The sequence below is a fragment of the Lipophrys pholis genome (assembly GCF_963383615.2).
Source record: "Lipophrys pholis genome assembly, chromosome: 2".
In the NCBI taxonomy this organism is placed as follows: Eukaryota; Metazoa; Chordata; class Actinopteri; order Blenniiformes; family Blenniidae; genus Lipophrys; species Lipophrys pholis.
Genome location: NC_137636.1, coordinates 11,607,128 through 11,633,889, shown reverse-complemented (window position 1 = coordinate 11,633,889; position 26,762 = coordinate 11,607,128). Strand labels below are relative to the sequence as shown.

Below are 26,762 nucleotides of genomic sequence, written 5' to 3'. Positions count from 1 at the left end.
TAATCACCAGCAGATATACATGCAAATTAGGTGAACTGATGACTCTAAAATCTATGTCTGTGTTGAACATGTGATGGGCTGGTGGCCTGTGTCGGCTGTGCTCTCCCGATTGTCTTCTGACTGGGATCGGCGCCAGCAAGCTGTGACCCTAACTTGGATTGATTGGTGTCCTTTACGAGTCTTGTAGATGTTAAAAGCCAACCAAAGGCTGATTACAACTTGTAAAGCTCACATTGTCCATCCATCCATCCATCCATCCATCCATCCATCCATCCATCCATCCATCCATCCATCCATCCATCCATCCATCCATTCATCCATCTTCTCTACTGTTTCATCTAATTCAGGATGGTGGAGGGCGAGAGCTGATCCCATGGGTGAATGTAGGGTGCACCGTGAACGGGATACCAGTCCACCACAGGGGCAAACACAGAGAAACACACAACATACTCAGATGGACAATTTAATTTCACCATTTGAGTTTAAGTGCATGTTTTTGGACTGTGAGACCACGAGCATCCTAACTCAAATGGCTAAAATACAGATGGAAGTTTGAAAGGGGAATTTTTTTTTTCAATGTTTCAATTTTGATGCAATAAAACCAAGTGATGTTTGCACTAAACCAACTGTGTCACAAAGATTTAAGGATTGCCTCTTCAGAAAAAAAGTTCATACATTCTCTCTTTTATGCACATAAAAGCTGTCTCTTCAACCCATTTCTTTTTAGCATTTTATCATATCATTTTTCATTTATGATTCAAATCAATAAAAGTGAGGGAGTGGGGGAAATGTGCCTGGGAACCATTCTGCAGCATCTTTGCTGTGAGTGCTGGTAGCTGTGAACTCAGCTGTATCCATGTGGAATAAGACTTGCAAAGCAGAAAACATCTCCTGTCCAGTCCAGACATTATTCCTTATATATTTCTTGACTGTCACTGTAACAACAACAAATCACAACCGGTTCAATCACAGCCTGAACAGACTAAGATTGTTTGAATAATTTTCGGGATTATGATTCACTTTTTTTTCTCCCCCCCCCCTCCTTTACATTTCTGCCCTATGATTGATTATAATGGCAGCCAATGTTAGGAAACAGATGTAAAATGACACAAAAGGAAATGCCAGCTATTCCCCACAAAAACATTAAACATGTCGATCGATAGTGACGTTGAAGGTGGGGTGTGTGCGTGCATGTGTGAGGGAAGAAGTGATCAATGGCGGTTCCCTCTCCTTTCCAGCGCACAGCAGCAGATGGGGAGGGGGTGTGGGCTAGTGGGATGAGTCACACGCATAATGAACTTGCCTGTTGTGCTATTCAATACAAAAAAAAAAGAAAAGAAAAGGAAAACAGAAACACAAACAGCAAAGTAGGCTGGCTTTTATCAAAACAGTCGACACAGGCAACCAGGAGACAAACTGGTCCTCTACTGGAGTGCGCAGCACTTGTCATAACAATCTTTTGTCACATCTTGAGGAAGCTGTGTCCAAAAGAACAAAGGTAAAGCTCATTTATTCCACTGGAGCAAATAGCAGGCGGACAGCTGATGCTCAATAATGATACAGCGGTGGACAATAGGAAATATAAAGACTGTATGTTTATTCTCATTTGTATCAGTGATGCACTCATCACAGACACTGCTCCTCTTTAGGAGGGTCAGTATATGATTCACCACCTTCACTCCCTCACACACACGACAAACGAACTAATTAATCTAAATCAAATACATGCTCAGAAATTTTAAGAATGGATGTTTACAAGGTCATTTCTGAGGTAAATTGAAACTGCCATTCCTGCATCTTCGGGGTGGGGGGGGAGCTTTCTCAACGTTGTGAAAAACGGTCTCTCTTATTTAGAAAGCCTACAGCTTCTGTCACCAGATGGACTAAACAACTTCTTGAAAAGACTCCGTGATAATGGGTTTGGTATTTGCAATGGTGATTGACACCAAACTTGGGAATGAGTCATTCACATTGATATTTCATACAGAGGGGTGTCAGCGAGGCTCTCACCTAGACCGCGGCTTCACCGAGAAGGCAGCAGACTGGAATTAGACCACAACACAACCTGGGTGATCTCAAGTCCTTAAAAGCAGAAAATGATACTTAAAATAAAAGAAACTGCTCTGCCCAGAGTACTCTTGTCTTGATTGTGCAATATCTGCCTTTCCCAGCAGAGGGTACAGGAGAGTTAGGAGTGGTCCAAGTGGTGCAGTCCAATGGTGAAGCTGCAAGGTGCTATAATGCAGGACCCTTCAGCAGTCATCCCACAGCATTCTTAATAAGAGCGTTTTCTTCCCAAAAGGAGAAGGGGAACACATTACAGACTGTCGTTAGACATGTTAAATCAAAAACATCTCTGGAGAGATTTTATAGGCATAATATGCTTTGGAGCAAGTTAAACATTTTTTTTTTTTTTAAAAAGGACAACTTTTACATTCATCAGATTTTGCAAACAAAATGCAGCTCATGCGACAGTATAAAATATCCTGGCCGTATGGAAAAAAGGGGCCTCATCTCAAGCTTTCTTATGGCTGAATTCATTAGGAAAAGGGGAACAGGAACCTGAGAGAAGCCTGAGTACTCACCTAAATCCTACTTGTGACTCCCCAGCCCAGGTCAGTTACAGTGGGGGATCTAAAATGTCATTGAGGGGAGTTTTTACAGATCTTGTTACACTAACACACAGACCATTAGGGAGACAGATACACAGGTACAGGATCGCTTTTCTTGTCGCGTCCGTTGCCATGGCAAGAGCGGAGCTAACCGGTTTGCATTTCTTTCTCTGTCACACAAAGTTCATGGCGAGACACAAGTGTGCACGAATTTGGCAAGTTTGCAGCATGAGAGCTTGTTATGAACAGACACATGTGGAGGTTGTGATTATGTGAGAGAATTTTGGTTATGCCAGGCGCAGAGAGGAGACAAGTGACAACATACCAAGTCGCTGCCATTTGTGCGCTTGACTCTGGACATAAATCTTACACTTAAAACCGCTGCTTAGCTCAAACGATATCGAGATTATCTTACAATAAAATTACTTTTTAATGCCTTAACCACCTCACTGCTGCTTTAGGAGCCTTCCGTCTCTCTCTGTGTCTTAAAGACACATTTCGAAATCAACTTCACTTAAACAGAGAGCAGTGAAGTTTTATGCTCTTCACTTTACTTTAATGAATGAGTAGGTACAACAGGTAGGAGGCGGACGTGTGCAAAGCAGATGGCCAGTGAGAGCAGACAAACTCAAAAGGCATGAAAGCTTCCCACAATTACTCTGTCGAGTGATGATGTTGATGGTGATCAGTCATGTCTGAGACGCACGCAGCCTTCTGCCTCACCTTCCTAAATTTAAAGTGCACCGCATGTACTACGTGTGGGCAGAGAGTAAGTCAGCAAGTGAGTGAATGAATGAGGGAGTGAACAAGTGACACAGGAGCACAGAAATCTTTCTTTTTTTTGCCAGAGGGCTCCTTCCAAAAGCTTGTATGTATGTTGAACTAATCTCTCTTTTGTCGAAGGAATGCTGCAGAGTTACGACAAATACTTTCATACCTCATCTGTTCAGTGCTGTTTGCACTCTCCTGGCACATGTTTAAATAAATGTACTTGCGGAGGTATTTGAGCTAGTTAAGACAAGACAAGTCTGCACGCACAAAAACAGCATTAGTTCACTTGTCTACAAAAACACCCGTCTGAAGTTAGTAGGTCATTTCCAAACCTAGAGTGAACAAATCCTATCGGAGGCACGAACAACCTGTGAAAAAGCGCCAGACTTTTTCAGTCTGTCAACACGTATGCGGGACACTTTAAAGTATTTTAGAATTACTTTTTTGAAGTGTCCCTTGATGTTAGTATCGAAGTCAAAAACAGATATTAATTCTGGGAATTTTATGAAGGAAAAAGTGACCTGCTGTTACAGAACTTTGGAGCTCACACAAGGACATTAAGTCATGGTGTTATTCCAGTGGCATGAACTTACTGTTTTTACTTATTCCAACAGAGGACTGAGCACCTATGAGAAAGATTTTTGTCTTGGACTTAGTGTTAAGAGAATGGAGGAGCTAAAATTGCATAATGCTATTTTATGAATGGCAATTATAAGGGAGTGCCTTTCATTGCTCCATACTTGCTTTCTGTAAGGGTTGTTTAGTTATAAGAGGCAGCAAAGTTATGGAACAAGACATTTGTTTATGCCTAGGCTCAAAATATTTAACATTTTATCCCTCCATACACAAATCATGAGTGCATGGAAAGATAACATGTATGTAGAGCTATGCGAGGCATGAGGCTGTAAGGATAGTGATGGCTGGATGACTCTATCAGCCAGCCATGCATACGGTTCAGACGTGGCTCCAACACTTTGTTGCACAGTTAAATGTCACCATCACTAATGAATGGATTATTGGCATGAAATCTGGGGCTGATATTCAGAGTCCCAAAAGGATAAACTCTAATCTGGTGACTGTTATCATCTGTATTGTAGATAACATGTAATTAAATGTGCTCTGAGCAAAAGCATAGCAACAACCGTTCAAGCAAAAGAACTGTTGAAACTATCAAATATATATATATATATATATATATATATATATATATAAAAAATAAGAGAGAGGAAAAAGCTACTACAGAAAAACCTAAAATAGAAAGCATGGGTGGAATTGCAAATTATTCAAACATTCCAACACACCGAATTTTAACTGACTGATTGGGATCTATAGGAACAGATTATTTCCACTCAAAATATAATTCAGTTGTAAACGCCACACCAAAGAGCAATACAGCAATTATATTTCCCTCGACTGTGTTTATTCATTCATCAGAAGTCTAACATTTACATTTTCATTAACCATCTGGCTTTGATGAATCAAAGAATATCACAGAGAGGATACTGCATTGTAGCAACAGCAAAGTGTAACTTCAAATTTAACATCTTCCCTGAAAGAAAAGTCTCTTTAAGAGAGAGTAGATGAAGAGCCATACACTAATAGTAAAAGGTAGTATGAGAGCATCATGTATTGTACAGCTATATCCACAAATACTTGGTGAAAACACACTGCAAAAAAACCTAACAAGTCACTGTGCAGCTTTTCATGTGTATTGAAAGTTAGGTGACATTAGTATTACCCAGTATTTAGGTTTTGATGAAACAAACTTCTGAGTTAAATGTCTTCAGCTGAAACATGTTGAACTTTCAAGGGAAGAATTTTTGGAAAGGTCACAGATAGTGACTCCACAATCATGTATCTTTTATCGGATTTCAAGAGACAGTCCTTTTTTGGAATGGCTGAAAAGGGACATGGGTTATGGGTAGTTCTCAGTGTCGGAACAAGGCAGAGGACACCTTGGAAAACTATCTAAACAATTTCAGGAAGCAGGCTACTCCGTTTGTCACGGTGTCTCCCCGCACCATATATAGCAAATTTGAAGCACAATCCATGCTGTTATGAAACACATAGACATAGTTAAGTGCCTTTACCTTATTGCTTGTGTCACCTTGATTTAAGACCAGGAAAGATTCATTAAGGTTCACAAAGGCGCAGACAAATAGCAGCTATATTTGAGAAAATAAAGGTTAATTAGTAAAGTTCAGCAAGTCTTTATTGGAGTATGGTATGTATCACATCATCTGTAACAAATATCTCTACCCATACAAAATTGTGCTAACACCACAATTCACTGCTATTTTCAAACTTATTTATACTGGTTGAAAGTTTGTTTTTGAGAAGTTTGTTAAAAGCTGGTTATAGAATTGTTTAAAGTTGTTTTGGTACTGATTTGAAATGGGTTTGTGCACTAATTTAAAACTCTTGTTTTTCACTGATCTAAAGCTGGATTTCAAGTGATTTGCAGCTGGTTTGAAACTTTTTATATATATATATATATATATATATATATATATATATATATATATATTTCAAGATATGCTGACTAAACCACGTCATGTCAGAAGAAACTATTACTTGATGTGAATAGTACCACTTTACCACTTCATCAAACTCATGGTCATGGGTGGTGGAGATGAAATGACGATGGGGAAGGCCTGGTACACCCTGAACACTGCAAGACACCGGTAACTGTGAAAAAAATGATTGTACATACATACATGACTACACACTTTTCCTTTCAATGTTTTTTTTCCCCAACAGTCTTGAAGGAGTTCCAGAGATGCTGAGCACTTCTTGGCCCCGTTGCCGTCTCTCTACGACCCATCTCATCTCAAACCATCTCTGGGTTTAGGTCAGGTGACTGTGGAGGCCAGGTAGTCTGGCACAGCACTCCATCGCTCTCCTTTTTTTTTCAAACAGCCCTTACAAAGCCTGGAGGTGTGTTTGGACTCATTTTCTTGTTGAAAAATAAATGATGGACCAACTAAACAGGATGGCATGTCGCTGCAGGATGCTGTGGTCCGCATGCTGGGTTCAGTGTCCCTTCAATTTTGAATAAATCCCCAACATTGTCATCGGCAAAGCACCCCCACACCATCCCACCTCCTCCGCCATGCTTCACATTGGGAACCATGCATGCAGAAACAATCTGCTCCCCTTTTCTGTTCTGCACAAAGACACGGTAGGTGGAAGCAAAGATCTCAAATTTGGATTCATCAAACCAAAGTACAGAATTCCACTGATCTAATGACGATTCCTTGTGTTTCTTGGCCCAAATAATCTCTTCTGCTTGTTGCTTTTCCTTAATAGTGGTTCCCTAGCAGCTGTATTGGTGCAGTCTCCTCTCAACAGCTGATGTAGAGATAAGTCTGCTACTAGAACTCTATGTGGCATTTATCTGGGTGCTGGTAACTTCTGATTTCTGAGGCTGGTCCCTTGGATGAACTTATCTTCAGGAGCAGAGGTGGCTCTTGGGCCCTGTCCACACAAGCCAAAAAACATGAAATAGCGTTCTCGTCTGGACAGGCCCTTGATCTTCAATTCCTCATAGCGCTTGATGGTTGTCACGACTGCACTTGGGGACACATTCAAAGTTTTGCAATTTTCTGGACTGACTGACCTTCAGTTCTTGGTAAGTAACGATGGACAGTTGTTTCTCTTTACTAATAGTTATCCAATAGGGCTCTCAGCTGTGTACCAACATGACTTTTTGTACAACACAACATATGGTCCCAGCCCCATTAGAAGGCAAGAAATTCCACAAATGGACCCTCATGAGGCACAACTGTGAAGTGAAAACCATTACAGGTGACTCCCTCACGAAGCTCATTGAGAGAAGGCCATGGGTTTGCAGAACAGTCAACAAAGCAAAGGGTAGCTTCTTATAGGAATCTGAAATATTTAGATTTTTTAAAGATATATATTTTTGTTTACTACATAATTGCATGTGTTCATTCATAGTTTTGATGCCTTCGGTGAAAATCTATAAGGCAAATAGTCAAGAAAATGAAAACATTGAATGAGAAGGCGTGTCTTAACTTTTGACCGGTAGTGTACATTTTAAAGAATAATGACTCATTCTTTATTTTGAGTTTTGGAATTTATCTTGCAGAATCAGAGCAGATTTTCAGGTTCATGTGTCTTTATTTGTCTATAAGAAATATAAGTGGCTCTGACCAAGTTGCAAGAGCACCAAACAATCTTTCTGCTGTTGGCTCAGGTGGATTATTTTCAAGTATGGCATGATCGCTGTCCAGGGTGCTGATTCTGGGACCACCAGGGGTATGGGAACCATCAATGGTATTCACTGCTGCTCCTTAGAGGTGGTAAACAAGTGACAAAATATTTCCCCGTAGGTGTGAATGTATCAGTTTGCATTGCACAAAGCCAGGACCCTGTGGGAATGCGCACCACAACAGAAACACCACCCACCTGCACTGTTCTAAGGTGGTAGCAGAAACCTCAGAATCATATCAACGGAATACATTAGTCAAAGTATTTCATGATTTAGGATCAGTGTGAAGAAATTACATTATGTGATGGTAACGATATTGGAAAAATGCTAGCATAACAAATAACTAGATTAAGCATCAGGTGATCATAATTTAGTGTCACTGGCACATTAACTGTGGGCTACTTGGTGCGGAAATGTGTGTGTAAAGCTTTGTGTAACTTTTCAGATTTGCATTATTGCTCGTAAATAATGTCACCCCGTTCCGGATCAAGCTTGACACCATAACACCATCAACTCTCTCACTTTTTCCTTTTCTTTCATTCTATCTTCACACACATGAAAATTCATGCCAACTCTTGTCTTTGCTCCACTGATACATTTGTTATAACTGAAAAAAAATAAAATAAAATACAACAATCTCACTGCAAAGAGGAAACCTTGGTCCCTGTTGTCCTCTACATGAAGCTCATAAAGCCCATGTCAAGCGTCCGCCCACTTTGAGGAGTCCTGAGATGGGCTCTGACTCCACAGCGGTGCTGAGGAGATCCCTGGAGAAACACGGCGAGCAGACACTTGTATCTTCTCTGAAACTACGAGCCAATAACTCAATATTTAGTGTACGTGGGCAACCCAATGTAACGATTAGTCTTTCTGCCATTTTACAGGCTGCTTGCCTTCTGGAGAAGTAATCTGAAAGTGACAGAATTTGAAATATGACAAAATAATGTGGCTTCTTCAAGTATGAAAGTTTTTGTTTTTTTCCCCCAAGACTAAATCAAAACAAAGATTAATGTACATAAGAAGGCGTTTCAAAAATCTATCTTAGGGCATCAGGAACTCTGCTGGTGTGTATATTTCAATACAATTTGTGCCCACAGCATAGAACAGCCTGGAAGCAGAGGATTATAATCTGCATCCGAAGGTGATCATGTTATCAAGAAACAATCTGTGGTAGCAAAACGATCTGCAAAACACCATTTTTGTAATTTCACCTCACATGCTCTAAACCTTTGCAAAATGAAATGATTTACAGGGGGACAGTGAAGCATTGTTGAGATCTGATTTGGAGGCAGTGAGTGACAGCTGTGAGAGAACTGATTGGACACCGAAAGAAATAGAAAGGGAGGGACCTCTACTGCGTGCATGAGTCATCACTCGCCACCCCCACCCCCCTAGCCAAACTGTCTGTTTTTTTTTGTTTTTTTTCATTGCAGGTTGGAGATTTACTGAGATACATTTTCTCTGCTGAAAAGATTCGCTTTTTTTTTTTGCATAAAAGTGAATGCAGACCTTAACAAGAAATTTGATGGGAGTGACATCAAATTTGTAGGTGCATAACAAGGTCCAGTGGTTATAGAAAAAAAAAAACTTTACAGTCAGTGCAAAATATACTCATTGTAAATGGATGTCTTTTATGTGTTGCACTAAGCTTCAATCAACAACAAAAAGATTAGATGTTTCTGCACCTATGCTTGCCTGGCTTCTTGATTTAAAATGTATTTGGAAAAACAAATTCTTAGGGCCTCCAGCATTTAACTGCTTGGAGACTATATGCAGGTTACAACCTTACGTCTGTGGTGTGCAGCTGAGGGAGTCCATTGTTCAGGATAATCAAATTAATGTTTACCACAGTCTCGCGAGTTAGTTTGGGGTTGATAAAAAGATCAAGGTGGTTACAATGTGTGAAATCCTCCTCATTACTTTGATTACTCTGACTGGTCAAATCATTGACTGTATTTCTGCGTTTCATTCCACCTATCTCTTCTCTAAACTGCTTTATTGAAATTGGGAATCATGGGGTGCTGGAGTCAATATCAGCTGGCATTGGGTGAAGGCAGGGTATACACCAAACAGTTCGCCGGTCCGTCACAAGACAAACACAAAGAAACACACAACCACACACTCACGCCGACAGTCAATTTAGAGTCACCCACCTTGAACTTTGTTTTTAGTCTGCAGAAGTAAACAGGAGTACCCAAAGGAAAACCAAGCACACACGGGGAGAACATGCATAGTCCACATAGAACAGTATAAAACATCTCAGTGCCGACTTCAACAAGGGACATTCTAGCTCTGGAGTGAATGCTAATCACTACCCCATCAAGTAGCCTGTTTGTTGACAAAAAAAAAACATTAGAACCCCGTTTACTTCAAAATCTATTTTGCTTGTTGTTCCACTGGCAATCTGTGCATTCTCTAAACATTTTTAAAAACCCATTTGTATCCATCTTAAGCATTTTTTTTTTTACATGTATATATATATTCTTTCAAGCAACCTTAACGTCAGTTTTGATCATACTTTTATATAAAAAAAATCCTGCATATTTTTGTTATTACCATAGCCGATAATGACAATGGCAGGCTCTAGAGTGCCATAATTCCCATATTCTCCTGGGACTAGTTTTATAGTTGAGAGTCAACCGTAATAGAATTTCAACTTGGTCACCTGCCCATGCGAATGTCTGTGTACTCGCCATTGGTAATGTTTATAGCGCATTGTTCTCTGCCCACGTGTGTGGTTTCATTACAAAAACAACCAACAGCACCTATCAGTGGCCTTACATGAAAACATCGTTTTCAGCTGTTCTGCTGTTTCCAAGAAAAAAAGCCACGATTTTCAAAATGTTCCCATGTAAACGTGAAATTTTCCTGAAATGAAAATGCAAAAATTACTTGAAACCTTGTCATGTAAACGGGGTCTTAGTCACAACTGAATATGAGTTAAATCTGTCAAAAAATGTGTCATGAAGCTGCTGTCTGACAACCCATCTGTGAGTTTGTTTCTCCATCTCTGGCTGTTGTGCTTTTAGCCCATGATTAGCCTTCTTTGTTTTCTAAATCATCGTAACAGTTCCTTTGCATTTCAGCCGTTCCTCACAGGTTTCTTGGACACTACAATCTGCTGCGCTGTTTCCGTTTGCTGCGCTACACTTTCTTGTCTTTAGTTCAAATTTTGCTGTGTATCTTTTTTTATTCTTTTTCTCAACAATTATGCTTGATCCGTCAGTTAAACACTGGAGTAATGAACAATTTTTGGAGGTACTGTATCCGTATTCTGTTGCCATACTATGCCATCTAGTGGTCCAAGATGGTATGGACCAGTGTTTTCTGATGTATAAGTTTGCAAGATCGGCCAAACAACAAAAAGTGTAACATATAGCCTAGATAATATGGTAGTTTTTTTTTATAATTTAAGAGATCAATCAATTTGAATTAGAATAGGCAGACATTGACACACGACTTCTGTGGTGTGACTCAGTCAGATATATATAATATATACGCTTAACATATAATATATAATAATAACATGAGCTGATTATATCTTAAAGTAAAGCCATGCATGAGTGCATTATTGTGTTATTTCAGATGAATGCACACTGGTAAACATCACTGCCCCATTTCCCAGCGTAGGATGGGTCATAGCAGCTTCTGTACTTTGACTCATGTGGCACAATCAATGTGCACTCCGAGCTTTACCAGAAACGACATGTCAGGTTGCAACATTGCCAGTGTGTTACACCTCAGACAAGAAGCTTGAGGTTTATGTAGCTCTCAAATCGGTAGCAAATCTGTCAAAGCACCACGCTGTAAAAACATACATCGCAATTGTGTTTCACGGCATTTCATGAATAATATGAATGAATGAATAAAATGAATAAATAATATGAGCAGTGTTTGGTCTGCTGCTGTCAGGGTGAAGGCAGGTGAAATTTCAGCAACAAAAACTCTTTTATAATTAGAGGGATATCAGGGTCAGGGAAAACAGAACTAGTGAGAAAGTTGTGATTAAATTTAGGCAGCAACAACTACTAGAAAAAGATTGCAGCGGGATCACCTTCGCAATGAAAAATAAAATCACTGTAGAGTATGGGTAGAAGAGGAGAAGCAAACCCTGCTCTCAACTGTGACAGGAAACTCTATATAGTGCCACTCCTCCCTTTGACAGTTTGCTGCCCCGTGCGTCACACTACCTATAGCTGTGGCACTGAGTGTGAACATTGGCAGCTCGAACCAACACGGCCTTTTTTTCTCAGGAGGATCATCTCAACTCAAAATGGAAACCCCTTGTTTTCAGTCTGGTTGTCAAGGCCTCATGTGTTGTTATTCAGTCAAGCCCATTAAAGCATAGTTGTTAGAAAACAAACCAAAAAAAAGGCTGCTAATATAGATTGCTGACTTCGACTAGAGAGTAAATGCCACAAACTTTGACAGAAATGCCAAAAGGCTGCATCTTTGTCTTAACAAGTAACAAGAAATAGGGTCAAATATGATGCGGTGGATCTATTCAAAATGATTACGTGCTTCATTGGTGTCTGCTCTGAAGGATTTCTCTTAAGTGTGACACGAGTGCCAATACAGTGTGTCAAGGAAACAATGCAAACTATATAAAGCAGGGGAGAAAACACAAGGGAAACTGAAAAGAGGGGGTGGAATCATCTAACTATATTCACAAAATGTAAAGAAGCATCAGGAAAGACGGCTTTCTCTCCTGAAGGTGAATTTCATGGCACTAAAGGAAGACAAAAGAAAAACAGGGCCAAGTCCATTAGGGAGTGCAAAGACGAGTCACGCTAAATGAGGGCTACATGGTAGAAGGCTTGGTAATAGGGAAAAGGCATCTAGAGGCATTTAAGAAGATGCTTCCGGTAGTTTGCAGACTGGGTTGACAATATATGAAATGAAAGGAACTAGGCAATGGGGTGGGGACTATAGAGGTGGCTCGGGGGAGGGGGTGATGTCAACTGAAAGGTTTGTAGTGCAGCACTATGTATACATTTCTGATAAAGAAGCCTTGGGTATGTCCACGACGGATGCAAACATTAGTCCGCCCAATGCTTTGTAGGTAGAATACCTGTCAAAACAAAAGGTCACAGATTGCACATCTCATTTCAATGTAGTAGAACTGGAAAGGTGACTGGACTCATTGTGGGCATGTAGGCACCCTTCATACTGTTTTGTAGTTTCCTTATTGATTTTCTCAGCATTGAAGGGAGCAATAGAGATGGTATGAGCCAATGAATCAGGCAGAATTGCCCTAAGGTTGCACTCCAGTATCAGTTCTGACAGCAAGGTCAGCATTTTTCTGTTTGGAATGGAGGATTGTTTTACCGTTACCGGTAAACAGTGAGTTACATATCCATTCAAAGAAAGCTCTTGGCTCGGTCTTTGCTCATTCTTGTGGACTGAATAAAGATGGTGACAAAAAAGTTGCACACATCCACAGAACATCCACTCTCTTTGTGATTTTTGTAACCATTTCTGCGACTGTTTCACTGGCTCTGCCACATAAAGGACAGTATTCCCATTCACTCGTACAAATAACTGATGCGGACTGGTTTGCAACCGGCTATTGTGGCATTTAAAAAAAAGATTTGACTAATTATTTGTGTCGCAGTTTGTGTTGTTATAAAGTTCAGAATTGAAGGTGGAAAAGACCAAAGGTTGGGCTTGGAGCTGCCACTCGGACAAATGTCCACCAGGGGCTTCTGTGCTTTCAGTCTTCATCATCACTGTTTTATCCTTTCAGGGGTAGCGGTCAGCCACTGGAGCCCCGGGCTGCCCGGAGGGTACGCAAGTTTGTTTCGGAGGGTTAACTCTCAGCAGAAACAGCTGGCTGAAATTTACTACAACTGGCCATGAAGCCAGTGTGCATATATATTTCCTACAGGTGCTCATCAGCAAAATGACTGTGGTGCTGTGAGTCAAATGCACCACGGGTTTCACTGAGTTGTGTGTGGACAACAAATGATGTGTGAAATAATGCGCTCAGAAAAGCTTTCCTTATAAATGCACCGTTGCCTATAAGAAGTACCCAGCGGACATTTGAAAAAATGTATTTTATGCAGGTATGCTCTGGCTGAACTGAGCAGGTAGACACGGTGCGGGAGAAATAAGCGAGGAAACCTCTGTTACTGGTTTAGGTCAGTAGTGTCATGTAGTGCTGCGCGGACATGATCTTTTCTGCCAAATTAGTCAGAAAACAGAGTAGGCAAAGAGCAGGAGCTCTCCAGCTGAGAACAACAGCACTTCATCTGGATGCCGAGGGAATATAGATAATGTCGGTTATACAGATAAGGTCACTGCAACTTTGACTTTTATAAGAAAAGGTGCGACAGCAGTTTAATAAAGCTCATTGAGATGCAAGAACATATGCAGAGGAGGAAGATCGGCGAGAGAGTCTACATCACACCAGCGTCAGCTTGAAATCGGACACAGGACACAGGTTAATAATAGCATTAAAAGGAAATTTCAAACTGGAACGTTAATGCCAATCATTGTGTCATATATCTCGACGATACGAATTCAGGCAAATAGAAAAATTACCTCATTAAGGACACAAAGTAGACCTGCAGAGTGAAACTGTAAATACATCTGAATTGCTTATTTCCGCACATTTAGAGATTGAAAAGAGGTGAAAACCATTTCAGAGAAGAAGAAAAAAAAAGAATCGATCGGAAAAAATAAATAAATAAACTCATTGCCAATAAAGATAAATGACACCTAGATCACAGCAGTAATAAATATAAAATGACACAAGCACTGAGTGTTTCGTTAAATAATTACCCTGAACATATTTAAAAGAAAGACTGTTAAGATAATGTAGTTGGACCTCACACAAACACCAAATGAAGATGTGTTGCAGGAATGAGTCATCTCAATCCAGCTGTCCACAGGGCATGTATCTGATTAGCATATCCACACTCACACTCACACACCAGGAACAAATGTAAATATTGCAATAAAACCTGCGGTAATAGTATCAATTCGGCACAGAGAATGGGTTCCACTTTATTTTCACCAAGTTTAGCAATATTGGATGCATGTGAGTATCGAGTTGCAGAATTTCAATAATTGTTTTTAAAGCAATATGCTAGCATAATTCACTGGAATTGATGTTGAAGCAGCTTCTCCATTTCGCCCCCTCTGTCATGCACTATTTATTTGTTACTTGATGTATGCATCAGTTGCAAAGAGATTTGTCTCTCGCCTTCATTCTCTCTCATTGCACATGTGCACACAAGCATGCACAGATGCACATGCACACACACACACACACATACATATTTTGAAGGCTATGAGTGAAGGGACCGGCTATCAACATCTGCTGAGGTTCAACAAAGAGGTCCTCTATTTGTCAAAGTTGTTGTTCAAGTAAACCTGAAGCTGAAGAATGTGTAAGACATAAAGGGCTAAAACAACTCAACAAGGACAGTGTGGTGAAGCACCCACGACGGAGTTGTCTGCTCAGTAGGGCTGAACGATTTGGTGCTCTGTAGACTGAAGCACCCCATTTGGCTAATGAAGTCCCAGACTGTCTTCACACCACACCCCCACCCACCGCTCCACTATGAAATGTTCTACTCATGAAAGTAATGAGGCAGGGAGGGAGAAAGACTCTTCTGGCCACTGATAACCTCAGACTAAACTTGCAACCTTACGAGACAAGGGCCTAATATCTGGCCGTCAATCAGCCCCAGCATCCCTGGCTGGAGTGTTTAATTACAAGGATCAATTATTCACCAGCCTCCTCTTTCACTACACAGTGCTCCCAAAAAAGGACTGTAAAGAAAAAAAAAAAAAAAAGAAAAGAAAAAACACTGGTAAGGCCCTGAAGAAGTCGTGGTCGCGAAATTAGTTAAGACAAGAACGATACAATGCTTGTTCTACATAAAACCAACAGTTATTTACCTCAGAGCATTGTGCATGGCAGATGACACTGTTGAAACTTGACAACGAGTGACTATAAAACATCTTCTGGAGGTGGTTATATAAAGCTAAATACAATTTTTTACAGGAAAAACATTCTTTTTGTTGTTTACAATTCATTACAGACAAATACAAACCTGAAGACAGGATTCGAAAATACTCGGATTACAATCATTCATTTAAACATTTATAAACTTTACTCAAAAAAGCATATTCTGAGGTTGACCAGCTTAGTATTCAAGAATATTCCAGTATTCCAAAATCATCCAGACATATAGCAAATTATTAATATATTTTTTTTTTAAGTTATTCACACCTAGAGATGATATAAAAACATCTTCTAGATGAAAACTAATGAGGTAAAGTGCTTCGTATTTAATCCAAAAGCTACTTCTTTACTGCAGCTGCATAACACAAACAGCAACTTCAAGGCTTTTAACTAATTTGCAGAGACAAGCTCATATTACCCCTTTGCTCGTATTCACTACAGCACTTCACCGGCCTGATGTTGAGGAGTAGTTGTGAAACATATGAAGTGAAGGGGAAAAAAAAGAGAATTTATCTAGAAAAAAACTGTATACATTATACACACACATATTCTTCATTCCTATCTGTCAGTTTTATAAAATGGCTTTTAAAGAATGTTTATTAGTTGAAAGTTCTTAATCTTTCACAAAAGTGCACAGTACTATTCGTACTGTGAGCTCTGTAGTCTGAAGACTGATTTCTTACCTCAGTTTGTCCGGAATTCAGCTTTAAGACTTTAAACAAACTTTAAGAGACAAGATCATATCAAACCAATCCATGTCGCTCTTTAAAAGCTGGTACACTCTGTGCCTGGTTAAAAAAAAAAAAAGCATTCCGTTCTGTGTTAAAAGAAGGAGGGACACACTTTTTTTTTTTCCTGCAGGAATAATTTGCATCGAACATGACTACTTCATTCTCCCCATCACGCCACGTTAGCTATAAATTCACAACTATCTCTGATATGGAAACTGTCAGTTAAAACCAATGGTAATGACACACCTACGAGTCAATATCTCCAAAGTGAGCACTACTTCTTTCGCCAGTGCTCTGTTCTTACAACCGAAATTACAAAAAGTAGCAGCTGGTGGAGTGTTTGGCGGCCATCTATCCAGAGAACAGAATGCCTCTTCATGTGTCCGAATTACCCAAATAAGAGAGGAGGTGAAAAATGCAGCTCTCAACAAAGACTGCTGTAGTTCGGGGACCTAACAAGCTGCAACACCTTGTGATTTGTGGTCTGCTTGTTTTGCTGTATATTTTGTGCTAGATTTTCATTGTCATCATGAGTCTAGCCTGGTTTGTGCTATTTATGGTACACCGGCTCCACATCAGTGACCACCTGCTCTCTACGTTAGTTTGCAATAATTCTTGTACTACTTTCACAATTTCTTCAGGCTGCAGGAGTTCTTTTGGTGCACTATTTGAGTACACTTTTATCGATTTTTAACTGTTTATTCTTGTTTCATTACCCATGGAGGTGTTTGGTAAAGCGAGAAAGTGACAGTTTACCTCAGAAATAGAAAACACAGAAAACACACAGGCAATAAAATATCAAGAGGACAGGCCAGATGCTTTCGATATTAAATACATAATGGTGCATGCTCATAAAATGATTGAATATAGAGTGCGTGTGTATATCTTCATTGTACACCAAAAAACTGCAGGGTACAGTTTAATAAGTGACTGTCAAAGTAATTGTTCTGAACCTGTTCAAAATGAGTTCACTGCTGAAAAGAGCCGGATATTGATGTGGAAGGTGAGTTTACCATTTATGGCCTGATTAATTCCACAAGAGGGAGTGTGTTGAGGCTTAAATGTAAGAGTAGGCAGCTTGTTTCTCCTCCTGCAGCAGAGGGCTTTTCCCCTGGATGCTGAGCTGATGGCTCATTAATCTGTTCTGGAGGAGGTCCCCTGCGCAAGCAACCTGCGCCAGAGGAGGACTCCTCATAGACTTTTTTTTTGTTTTCAAAATCCTTTCTATTTTACAACATTATGAAGCAAAATATATAGAGAAATAATTGTGACGATAAACGTTTAACGACAGATTTATTTCTCATTTGTATAACTGCTATGAAAGAACAGTGAAGTTTAAAACGCATCAGATTTCTTTTCTCTTATTTTCTGTCTATATTAAATGCACTGACTTGCTGTTACAGACGGGGAGTTCATGGTCCCAGTTTCAATACACATTTACTTTAAACTCGCCTGTTAGCGTTCTGCCAAGTTGAGCCCCTCCAGCTCTCGCTGGTTCCCCTGATAAATTTGAGCAGTCACTCCCAGCGCAGAAATCCACATGGTTTTTTTTATTTATTCTTTTACTCTTCAATAAATGTGCTTTACCACAACATGATTGATTTTTATGCAGGAAAACGGTGATATTTCGCCTATGCCTATGTAAGTAATCCATTGTTTATAGCATATGCCAACATCGTTAATATGAGGTCAAAAGGGAACTCTATAATATTCATCCATCCATACATCTTTTGTATCGCTTTTTCAATCGTTATTCAGAGTCGCCTGGTGCTGGAACCTATCCCGGGCTACCTAATGACAACAAAGGCCAAACACACAAGGAGGATATTAAAACCACACAGACCCAGATTCACAATTACGGCCAATTTAGACTCATGAATTAACCTGACCTGCATGCTTTGGACATGGGAGAAACCACAGTAACCACAGAAAACCTATGCATATATATATATATATATATATATATATATATATATATAGGACAATGAGCAAACGCCACACAAAATGGTCTAGCCCAGCACTAACCACTACCGATGGTACAAACAAACAATAAATGCCCTCTTTGGAGCGATATCTCACTTTAGATATCAGTCGTAGTTAAGAATGCAAAGAAAACGATACAGGCCTACTCCTCTAAACAATGAGGGGAAAAGTAACAATGACAGTCAGAACAATGAATCAGAGAATCTGGAGACATTTTTTGGTGCAAGATACTGTAAGTGTGTTATGAGAAAAAGATGGCCTTTATAAACTCTTCAAAACTTGAAATTCTCCTTTGAAATGATGAACACTGTGTCCTTTAGCTTGCTATCAGCACACAGCTCCAACGTCAGCATCTCTGATGGCATGTGGTGGAATCCGTGCCTATGGCTTAGACAGCTTACACATCTGGAGAGGCGCTATCAAAGCTGAAAAGTATGTGGAGGTTCTTGGACAACATCTGCTCCCGTCAAGACTGCGTCTCTTTCAGGGAAGGCCTTGTATATTTCACCATGACAATACTTGATCACATACTGCATCTATCACACCAGCGTGTCTTCGCAGAGGAAGAGTCCAGATGCTGAAATGTCCTATCTGCAGTCCAGACCCTTCGCCGATGGAAAACATTCGGTGCATCGTAAAATTAAAACGCCATCAAAGAAGACCAAGGACATTCAAGTAGTAAGAAACCTATGATAACAAGGAAGGAGACGGCATTCCTCTCAAAATACTCCCAGCGATTAGTCCCCCGCTTTTTTTCAGATGTTTACAGACCATCACAACAGGAGAGGATAAATGGTTCAATCCCAACTTTTTTGAAACATGACAGTGCCATCAAATTCTCAAGGAAGGAATATGTTTTATTGACCAGGTAAAATGTCTTTTAAAAAGTTATTTGTGAATAAAATATGGACTTATGTGAATTGTAAGGCACTCCTTCCTCTTTTTATTTATATTTCAAATAACATCTGAACCTTTCTGGAGTTGAGGTTGTCTTGCTATATAAATTGCTGTAAAACTCTGCAGATGCGGTCAAGAACCAGCAGTCAGGTACCGAGCTACTAAATGGAAACAAAGCCTTTACAATCACTTGTGATGCTGTGACGCTGTTTCACATGCGGCTGAAACAATGAACGCCCTTATGAGAAATTCTGTGTCATTCTAAGAGCTGCCAAAACCAACAAAAGTCAAATTTCCTGAACAGACATATCAAAATGAAAAAAAAGCTTTCCCCATTTTGCAACCTTGTATCCCCGCATGTGCTATTTCACTCTCTCATTTTGTAAGCTCAGTGTGTGTCAGAAAAAAAAAAAAGAATTTACCAGAGAATGAGAACTCATGCCTTTCTCTATTTCGCTCTGGAAACAGCTTCTAACATGCAGACGAGTGGAGTGACCAAACAATCATTGTTAGCATCAAAAAAAAAAAAGGGTGTACACCAACAGGAACCATAATTGAATAAATAACATAGTAAACGTATCTGTTCAGGACTTGGGCCAGATCTTCTGAGCCCAATCACATTACAGACTACAGGCCCAAAACAAAAGGGAGCAACTGGACTCCAATATGTCCCAGTCCCAACGGATCACCGCTCACTGAGCCAGTCCCATAACACCCAACTGTTCAGTTCACATCAGGAATGGCATCCGTAGTGTAAAACATGTGCCAAATAATACATTAGGTCACATGATGCACTGTGCCGAAGGGGAGCAGCCTAAACTCTCCCTCTCCCTCCTATAATATCATTATACGACTCTCTCCAGATACAAGGAGCGTTCACAGGAACTTTGGGTGTTTCGAGCACTGGACCCAAGGTCTACATTTCTTTTATTCCTGCCAGGAAGTTCCTGGTTTGTGTCGTGATACTTTTGAAAGATTAGAAAACTTTGGGGGTGAGGTCTGTAGTGCTGAACATATCTGATTGGAGCAATACTGACTGTATTATATTTCACTCACCATATAAAAAACACATTGCACGCTGTGTGCCAATTGTTTTTCTCCATTTCTCACCATTGTACGCTGGTCAAAAGGTGGATGCAAATATTTCAGATGTTTTGGCTCCACCTTGCTACAAGAGCTTGTCTCCTTTCCATTGCTGTCTAATTTAACTCGTTTACAAATCGAGATCAAAAACAGAACTCGTTGAACCTGCTTCGTCTTTACAGTACGTCAAATGAGAATGCCACCTTCTCTATCTACTTGTTGGTCTAATTTGGTCTGCTTCTACATCTCCCCCACTGGATTCAAGCCGTAGGGCATTCATTGTTTTTCCCAGCATCATCAGTCTAATTTGCATAATACTACTTCTTCAAGCCACAGTGGAAATGCAGGCAACTATGGGACCAGGAACCTTTTTTAGTACTCTTGATCAATATACAGCTGTGACAAAAACTGGGGAATCATCAAGTGTGTTTCAATGTAATTTGGCAACCAAAAATACATTGGGAAATAATCCATACACTAGGCCAGGGGCCAGCAACTTCCAACACTCAAAGAGCCAAATATATATATCCCTCAAATATAAATGAAGATAAAACTGGATATTATACAGCATTTAACCTCTATGCTAGGTATAAAAAGCTTGGGAATAGCCTATCAATTTTTTTTTTAAAAATAAACACAACTACATCTCGAATAACTAAACATATCTAAATAATTCGAACAACAGTCAAGACTTAAACCCTGGTCTCCTCGCACAGCAGACCACTGGATAACAGTCACTACATATGGGAAATAACTTCTGACAAGGCACTTGTCACCACATCAGTCAGTTCAATCTTTTCAAAAAAAGATTTGGCTCGAATTAAATTTTCCCTTTACAAAAAAACACCACATAAGTGAGGAGGGAGAGAAAGTGTTCTGAGTCGTCTGTCTGCCCCCCGCCACTATAATACTATTTAATAATTCTAACCCTATATGTGGGGGTTCAGGGTTTTTAGAACTGTGAGTGTGAGTGGTGTGGCTTTCAATGGATCCTTAGTATGGAGCAAGTCTCTGTCCAAAATTAAAGTTTCAGAAAGTTTTTTTGTTTAATCTTTTAAACAAATTGTGATTTAAAAAATGCACAAGTGGAATACAAAACTAACAAATACTCATGGACAAACGCATCCAACTAGCACAAGAAGGTTTGTGCTCTTTACTGGCTGTGGGTCCCAATAATAATGTCTTGCGTTGTGAAAACCATTAAGGGGCGGTGGAGGTTGGGGAAGTGAGCTTATAACTTGAAGCTTGCTGGTTAATATCCCACTGCCAAGGGGGTCACCACAGTGGGTCCTTAAGTAAGGCCCAAAACCCCCAACTACTCAGGTTGAGCTTCATGGGTAAAACCTGTGCCAAATCAAACATGTGATCCACTGTAGTGACCCTGTGAGGGAGCAACCAAAATGCATTCTCAGCATTAAAAACTTTAAGAGAAAGCCTGTCATTCAAAAAAGAAAAAGACTACTAGGCTGTAACATAGCATGTGCAATGTGGTTCAAGCTTTGTAACCAGGGGGCTTATTCTCCTACACTCTGAATACTCCTGCGTTAAGATTTTTAAATTTGTGCATATTACTGGAGAAGAACAGCTTTGAATTGTTGGTAAAAAAAAAAATTAAGGGATGACCAAAGTCATTATAAGGCATCCTGAGGGGATTCCAAATGACAAGCCAACAAGCAGTTGTCGAAATATCTCAGTCTGACTATCGTGAGAGCCACACAGCTAGCACGGCTGCCAATCCCAAAGATACACGTCACAACAACCAAGAAAAGTAAAACACAAGCTTTCACACATTTTGTGGTGAGTTGAGAGGCTCTCAGTAATGTTCCAGCGAACAAATACAACACGCGAGCAAGCGTGATAGCCATTTTTGAAAATGAAACATACAGTGAACCATAGCAGGCGAATTAGCTACCTGCTCACACTGTTACAGACAGCCGTCCTATGTGGGAGGCAGCAGGGCACTGAAAGGCTCCATTTACACACTCAGTATTTGCTCTGACACCCATCAGTGCCCAAGTACTCCATTCATACATACACTCAACAAGAGCAATTACATATTCATAATTTTCTTGTTTTCACAAAAACACCAAATCGTATAAACTCATTATTTGAACATTTGTCTGCTGTGAGTGGCAGGTTGTCCTCCTCCCGACAGATCTGTTAGTGACGCCATCAGTCAACTATCACAACTTACAGTGCTTAAATGGCAGCTCTGTCAGAAACATGTCAGATTGCTTGGCTGAGAGTGAGAGACTGTGTAGATTTCTTAAAGTTAGATATTTACCTGATATAAATATGTCCTGATCATGTTGTTGTGTTGCTGCCATTACAGAACCAGTATTTACATATCTAACTAAAATAACAAACATCTGCAAGGGAGCAAAAGCTGAACACGATTTCTGAATGTAACAGATTTCCACAGATACTCACTGTGAGAGAGGTCTGCAGCATGCACTCTACAAAAAATAAAATCTATCAAACTGTTTTTAATAGCATCTGATTGGCAAGCTGTCTCGGGACAGTTGGCAAATGGGCGGGCAGCGGAGGAGTTTAGAGGTGCTAAAGTTCAGGCAGGAGCGACGCAGCACCCTGTGTCCTGCCAACAGCCTTACAGTGGCGCAATTCCTGACTAAGTTGTTGACCCATGGCTCCCACCTGCCTTGACCATGCATTATATAGGGGGAAAAGGTGGCGCATCGCTTCCCCTCCTATGCTGCCTGCCACACCAGAAGGCTTTTGACTCATGCCCATCTGTCCTGGTAGTACATACATTAACTGAAAGCCAAGATACTGGCACCCTGTCCAACTCATGTGTGTCTTTATAACAACAAGTTGTTATGTAGTGCGTGAGCAGAATTTTACCTCAGCAACAAGCATCTCAAAAAAGAGAATAATCATTGGTGAAGAGGTCATTTGTCCTCAGACTGCAGTAAAATACTATCAAGATGCTGTGAAATGCACATTTGTAGCAGGATCTCTTTGCAATTTTTGTTCTCTGGACTGACGAGCAGGCACTGAAGCTAAAATCACAACTTGGCAAAGACTTTCAAGTGTTGTGACACACAGGGAGGAAATTTAAGGCCATAAGAGGCACCTCTCAGTCTGAGTTTGCATGCTTGTGCCATTGCCACAGCAACCAAGGCAGACTGGGTAACAATGCCTGAAAATACAAATATGACCTAATCACTTGCAAATATCAGCATTGACAGTCAGTCTAGAGATTCAATTTAGTCACACATCAGTTTTGCCTAAAATCTGAACACATTCTAGGGGTTCTAATGGAAATACAACAGGCGGTTAAAAAAAAAAAAAAAACACAGCCTCTGAACTACTGATAAAACACATTGAAAAGAGCAAAAAATACAAGATCAGACTCAATTGGTCTGAATGAATACTTAACATATTGCAAGAAACATAACAATTTGAAAAGCTTGCACAGATTAGCACGGTTGCACACCTACCTGCCCTGCTTGGATGTCTAAGTAATAAAGGACCTCTTTGAGCATAACGGGTGTGTGAGGGGGCTTTTCAGGTGAAACAGCAGACATTTCTTCAGATGTGCCCTCAGAATCACAACCAGCGAACGAAGAAAGCGGGTTGAACTTCAATGTCCTCCATACTCTCCACAGAGCCAGATTTTTCCTTATCACCTGGCTGACGTGCAGAGGCATGTGAAAAATCATGATCTGTGGAGAGAAAAAAAACCCCCAAAAAACAGGCGCAAAGTGATGAGATAATATAAGCAGACAGATAACGTGTCCAAACTGACCAACAGGAGCAATTAGTGAGCATTTTACAATTTAACTTTTTTTATGAGCTTATCAATCAGGCTTAATGTTGGGGCAACTGTATAGAGTGGATTTAAAGCAGAATGCAATGGTAGCAGCAACACCGGTTAGAAAAGTGGTGACAATGCCATGTTTGCTTTTGTCTAGCATCACCTCCTGTTATAAATAGTAAAAAAAGATCAGAGGACTGAAATAAAGATTTTTCTGAAACTTTGTGAGACATGTTTTCCCACTCTTTTCTAAAATTTGATTGTAATTGCTGATCAATTCTGAAAATTTCCGGATGGAGTTTCTGCTTTGCGATGCATAAAATATTGGTGAAAAGTTTAACTGCGGGCAGGTCAATGCCGCACCTGGTCTCTTCTACTCTAAAGCCATGTTGCTGTGATCCAAAATTACCCTCCTGAAATGTGCAAGGCCTCCCCTGAAAGAGCTTTTGTCAGGATGAAAGCAGAATTTGTTCTGAAACCCCCTTTTTTCAATTTGAACCAATTGTGCAGGTTTGAATCGGGACTCTTTATACCAGGGATGACTTTGATCGTTGTGGAGGCAACAAAAACTTCAGTGTAACAACTGGGCAATCAACATTATGACAGAGCTCTTCAACTTCAAGAAAATTTTTGAATTATGGCCTACAGTTTAAGTGGAAGAACTAGTTAAATTTCATTGACTAAAATTGGCCAAAATCAGGCCACACACAATGGCCCAGTGGTTAGCGCTCTCGCCTCGCAGGGAGAAGGTCTGGGTTCAAATGCTGGCCGGGCCTTTCTGTGTGGAGTTTGCATGTTCTTCCCGGGTATGTGGAAATACCCTCCCACAGTCCAAAAACAAGTGTGTGAGGTTAATTAGTGACCTAGAGTATAGGTTGTGTGAATGTGAGTGTGTTCGGTCATCTGTCTCTTTGTGTTTGCCCGGCATGTCCAGGGTGTACCCTGCCCTCGCCCATGGTAAGCTGGGGTCAGCTTCAGCACCCCAAAGCACTGAAGAGGATGAGGTGGTATCGAAGATTCCCTATAAGAACATGGCCATCGACGATCCGGGTGGACACAGAGGAGCACCACAGAAGATCCTTCCTTCTTGTGGCCATAAGACTCTATAATTCCTCCCTGTAAATAGTGTTTTTGCTGTATTTTGGTTAATTTCACCCTTTCTGTGTGTATAATAGTCACCTTTATGCCTTGCATATATTAATATTTAAAATCAATCCATTTTTATCCTGTCTTATTAGATAGTCAACTTTCCTTCCTTTTAAGCTGCATGTTCTATTTTGCATGGAGCAATACTTAAAGGGATTTCCCTCTGGGAATAATAAAGTATTTCTATCCTATTCTATTCTATGCTCCCAAATCTCAATAGAAATGCCTGAAAAGAAAATGTCCATCCTTCATTAAAGCATTAATTCCTGCTACCTTATAATATTTCTTTTTGACCATGTGAGGGGACACGTTCAAATATTATTATAGAAATCCCTGAATGTCTGTAACACCCCCCCCCCCACCCTGTTTGGGCACCATGGCTAAGGAAGGCTAGCTGCTAAGCTAGATGTGAGTTAGAGGTCACGTTGGCCTCAAAGCAACAGGTTTTCAAATATTAGGTTTTCTGATGATAGTTTAATGTATACAAAAACGTGGCATCATTGGCAACCTCGACGTCCAATCACTAACCACACAAAAATGGAGTTTAGGTGTGTAGCAGGCTGGCTAAAAACACCAGATCACGGAGTATAAAACGTGCAGGAGTGGACGTCACGTAAGCCCACGCCTACACATGCTGCGGATGTGTTCGGCTTGACACCTGTTGGGAAACATCTGATGGCTTCGGTCGTCATTGTCGTATTATGTGTGTGTTTGTTAAAAGGACATCAGAAGTGACTGTCTCAACAGAAACACAGCGGAGCGATGCAGTTGATGTTGTTGCTATGCCACCATGTTGGATGACGGCGCGCTGTCAGCTACACGGGTGTCGAAGGACTGAACACAATAGGCTGGAAAGAAATACAACCAGCTCCAATGTAGAACGGTCACACATGGTGTACTGATGCTGAGAATCGTGTCTACACCCCCGGAAAATTAGCTGTAGCTTACCGTAGTGTAGCACGGCGTGGCTCCACCTTGAGCAGCAGTAGCACGCCTTCCGCGTCACCGCGGTCCGCCCAGCACGCGGCGGCTCTCCTCCAATCAGCTGCGATCTAGCGGCACGGCTCGTGTTTGAAAATATTGGCGCTTGTCGTGTTCCAAACTACTATTCAGCCATTGCTAACGAGTTTTTTTTACGCGAAAACGGACCTCCGTGGCTGGAAAACATTACGGTGGTTATGAACGATAGCCGTGACTGTTGTAAAGGTAAGGGGGAACCAAAATAAGCGATGTTTTTTCGAGACAACAGTTAACTTGCCGTTGGGAGCTGGGCGTGTGCTAAGCTTGCTAGCGGCCGTTAGCCAGCCGAGCCTTGTCGTCGTCATCGTAATGTATGCTTCAGTTGGACTATTTATCCCATATATATATAATGATTTGAAGGTTATGACTTATAAAATGTAGTCCAACAATTGATCGCAGTGTAAAAAGAGCGACCAGCAGCAGTAGTATAGGTGCTTTGTGAGATGTAGCATTTTGTTACCTGTGCAGTACCCAGGCACTCAACGTTAAACAACCACACCCTCTTCAATCACTTCCTTAAGGCTGAACAAAT

General features: G+C 40.6%; 2 protein-coding genes across 3 annotated transcripts in view; one reads left to right on the top strand and one right to left on the bottom strand.

Moving 5' to 3' along the window:
* mettl15 (methyltransferase 15, mitochondrial 12S rRNA N4-cytidine) overlaps nt 1-26,188 on the bottom strand; it is a 51,929-nt gene extending 25,741 nt beyond the window's left edge. The window contains exons 1-2 of the mRNA XM_080491830.1: nt 26,159-26,188; nt 23,748-23,972 (exon numbers count right to left, since the gene is read on the bottom strand). Of these exons, the coding sequence (XP_080347956.1) occupies nt 23,748-23,969 (222 nt within the window). The 5' untranslated portion in view covers nt 23,970-23,972; nt 26,159-26,188. The remainder of the gene's footprint in view (nt 1-23,747; nt 23,973-26,158) is intronic.
* A 58-nt stretch (nt 26,189-26,246) lies between these two features.
* Nucleotides 26,247-26,762, top strand: part of kif18a (kinesin family member 18A) — a 30,061-nt gene continuing 29,545 nt past the window's right edge. For both annotated transcript variants that reach the window (XM_080458536.1, XM_080458535.1), the window contains exon 1: nt 26,247-26,416. The gene's annotated coding sequence lies outside the window, so the exon portion shown is untranslated. The remainder of the gene's footprint in view (nt 26,417-26,762) is intronic.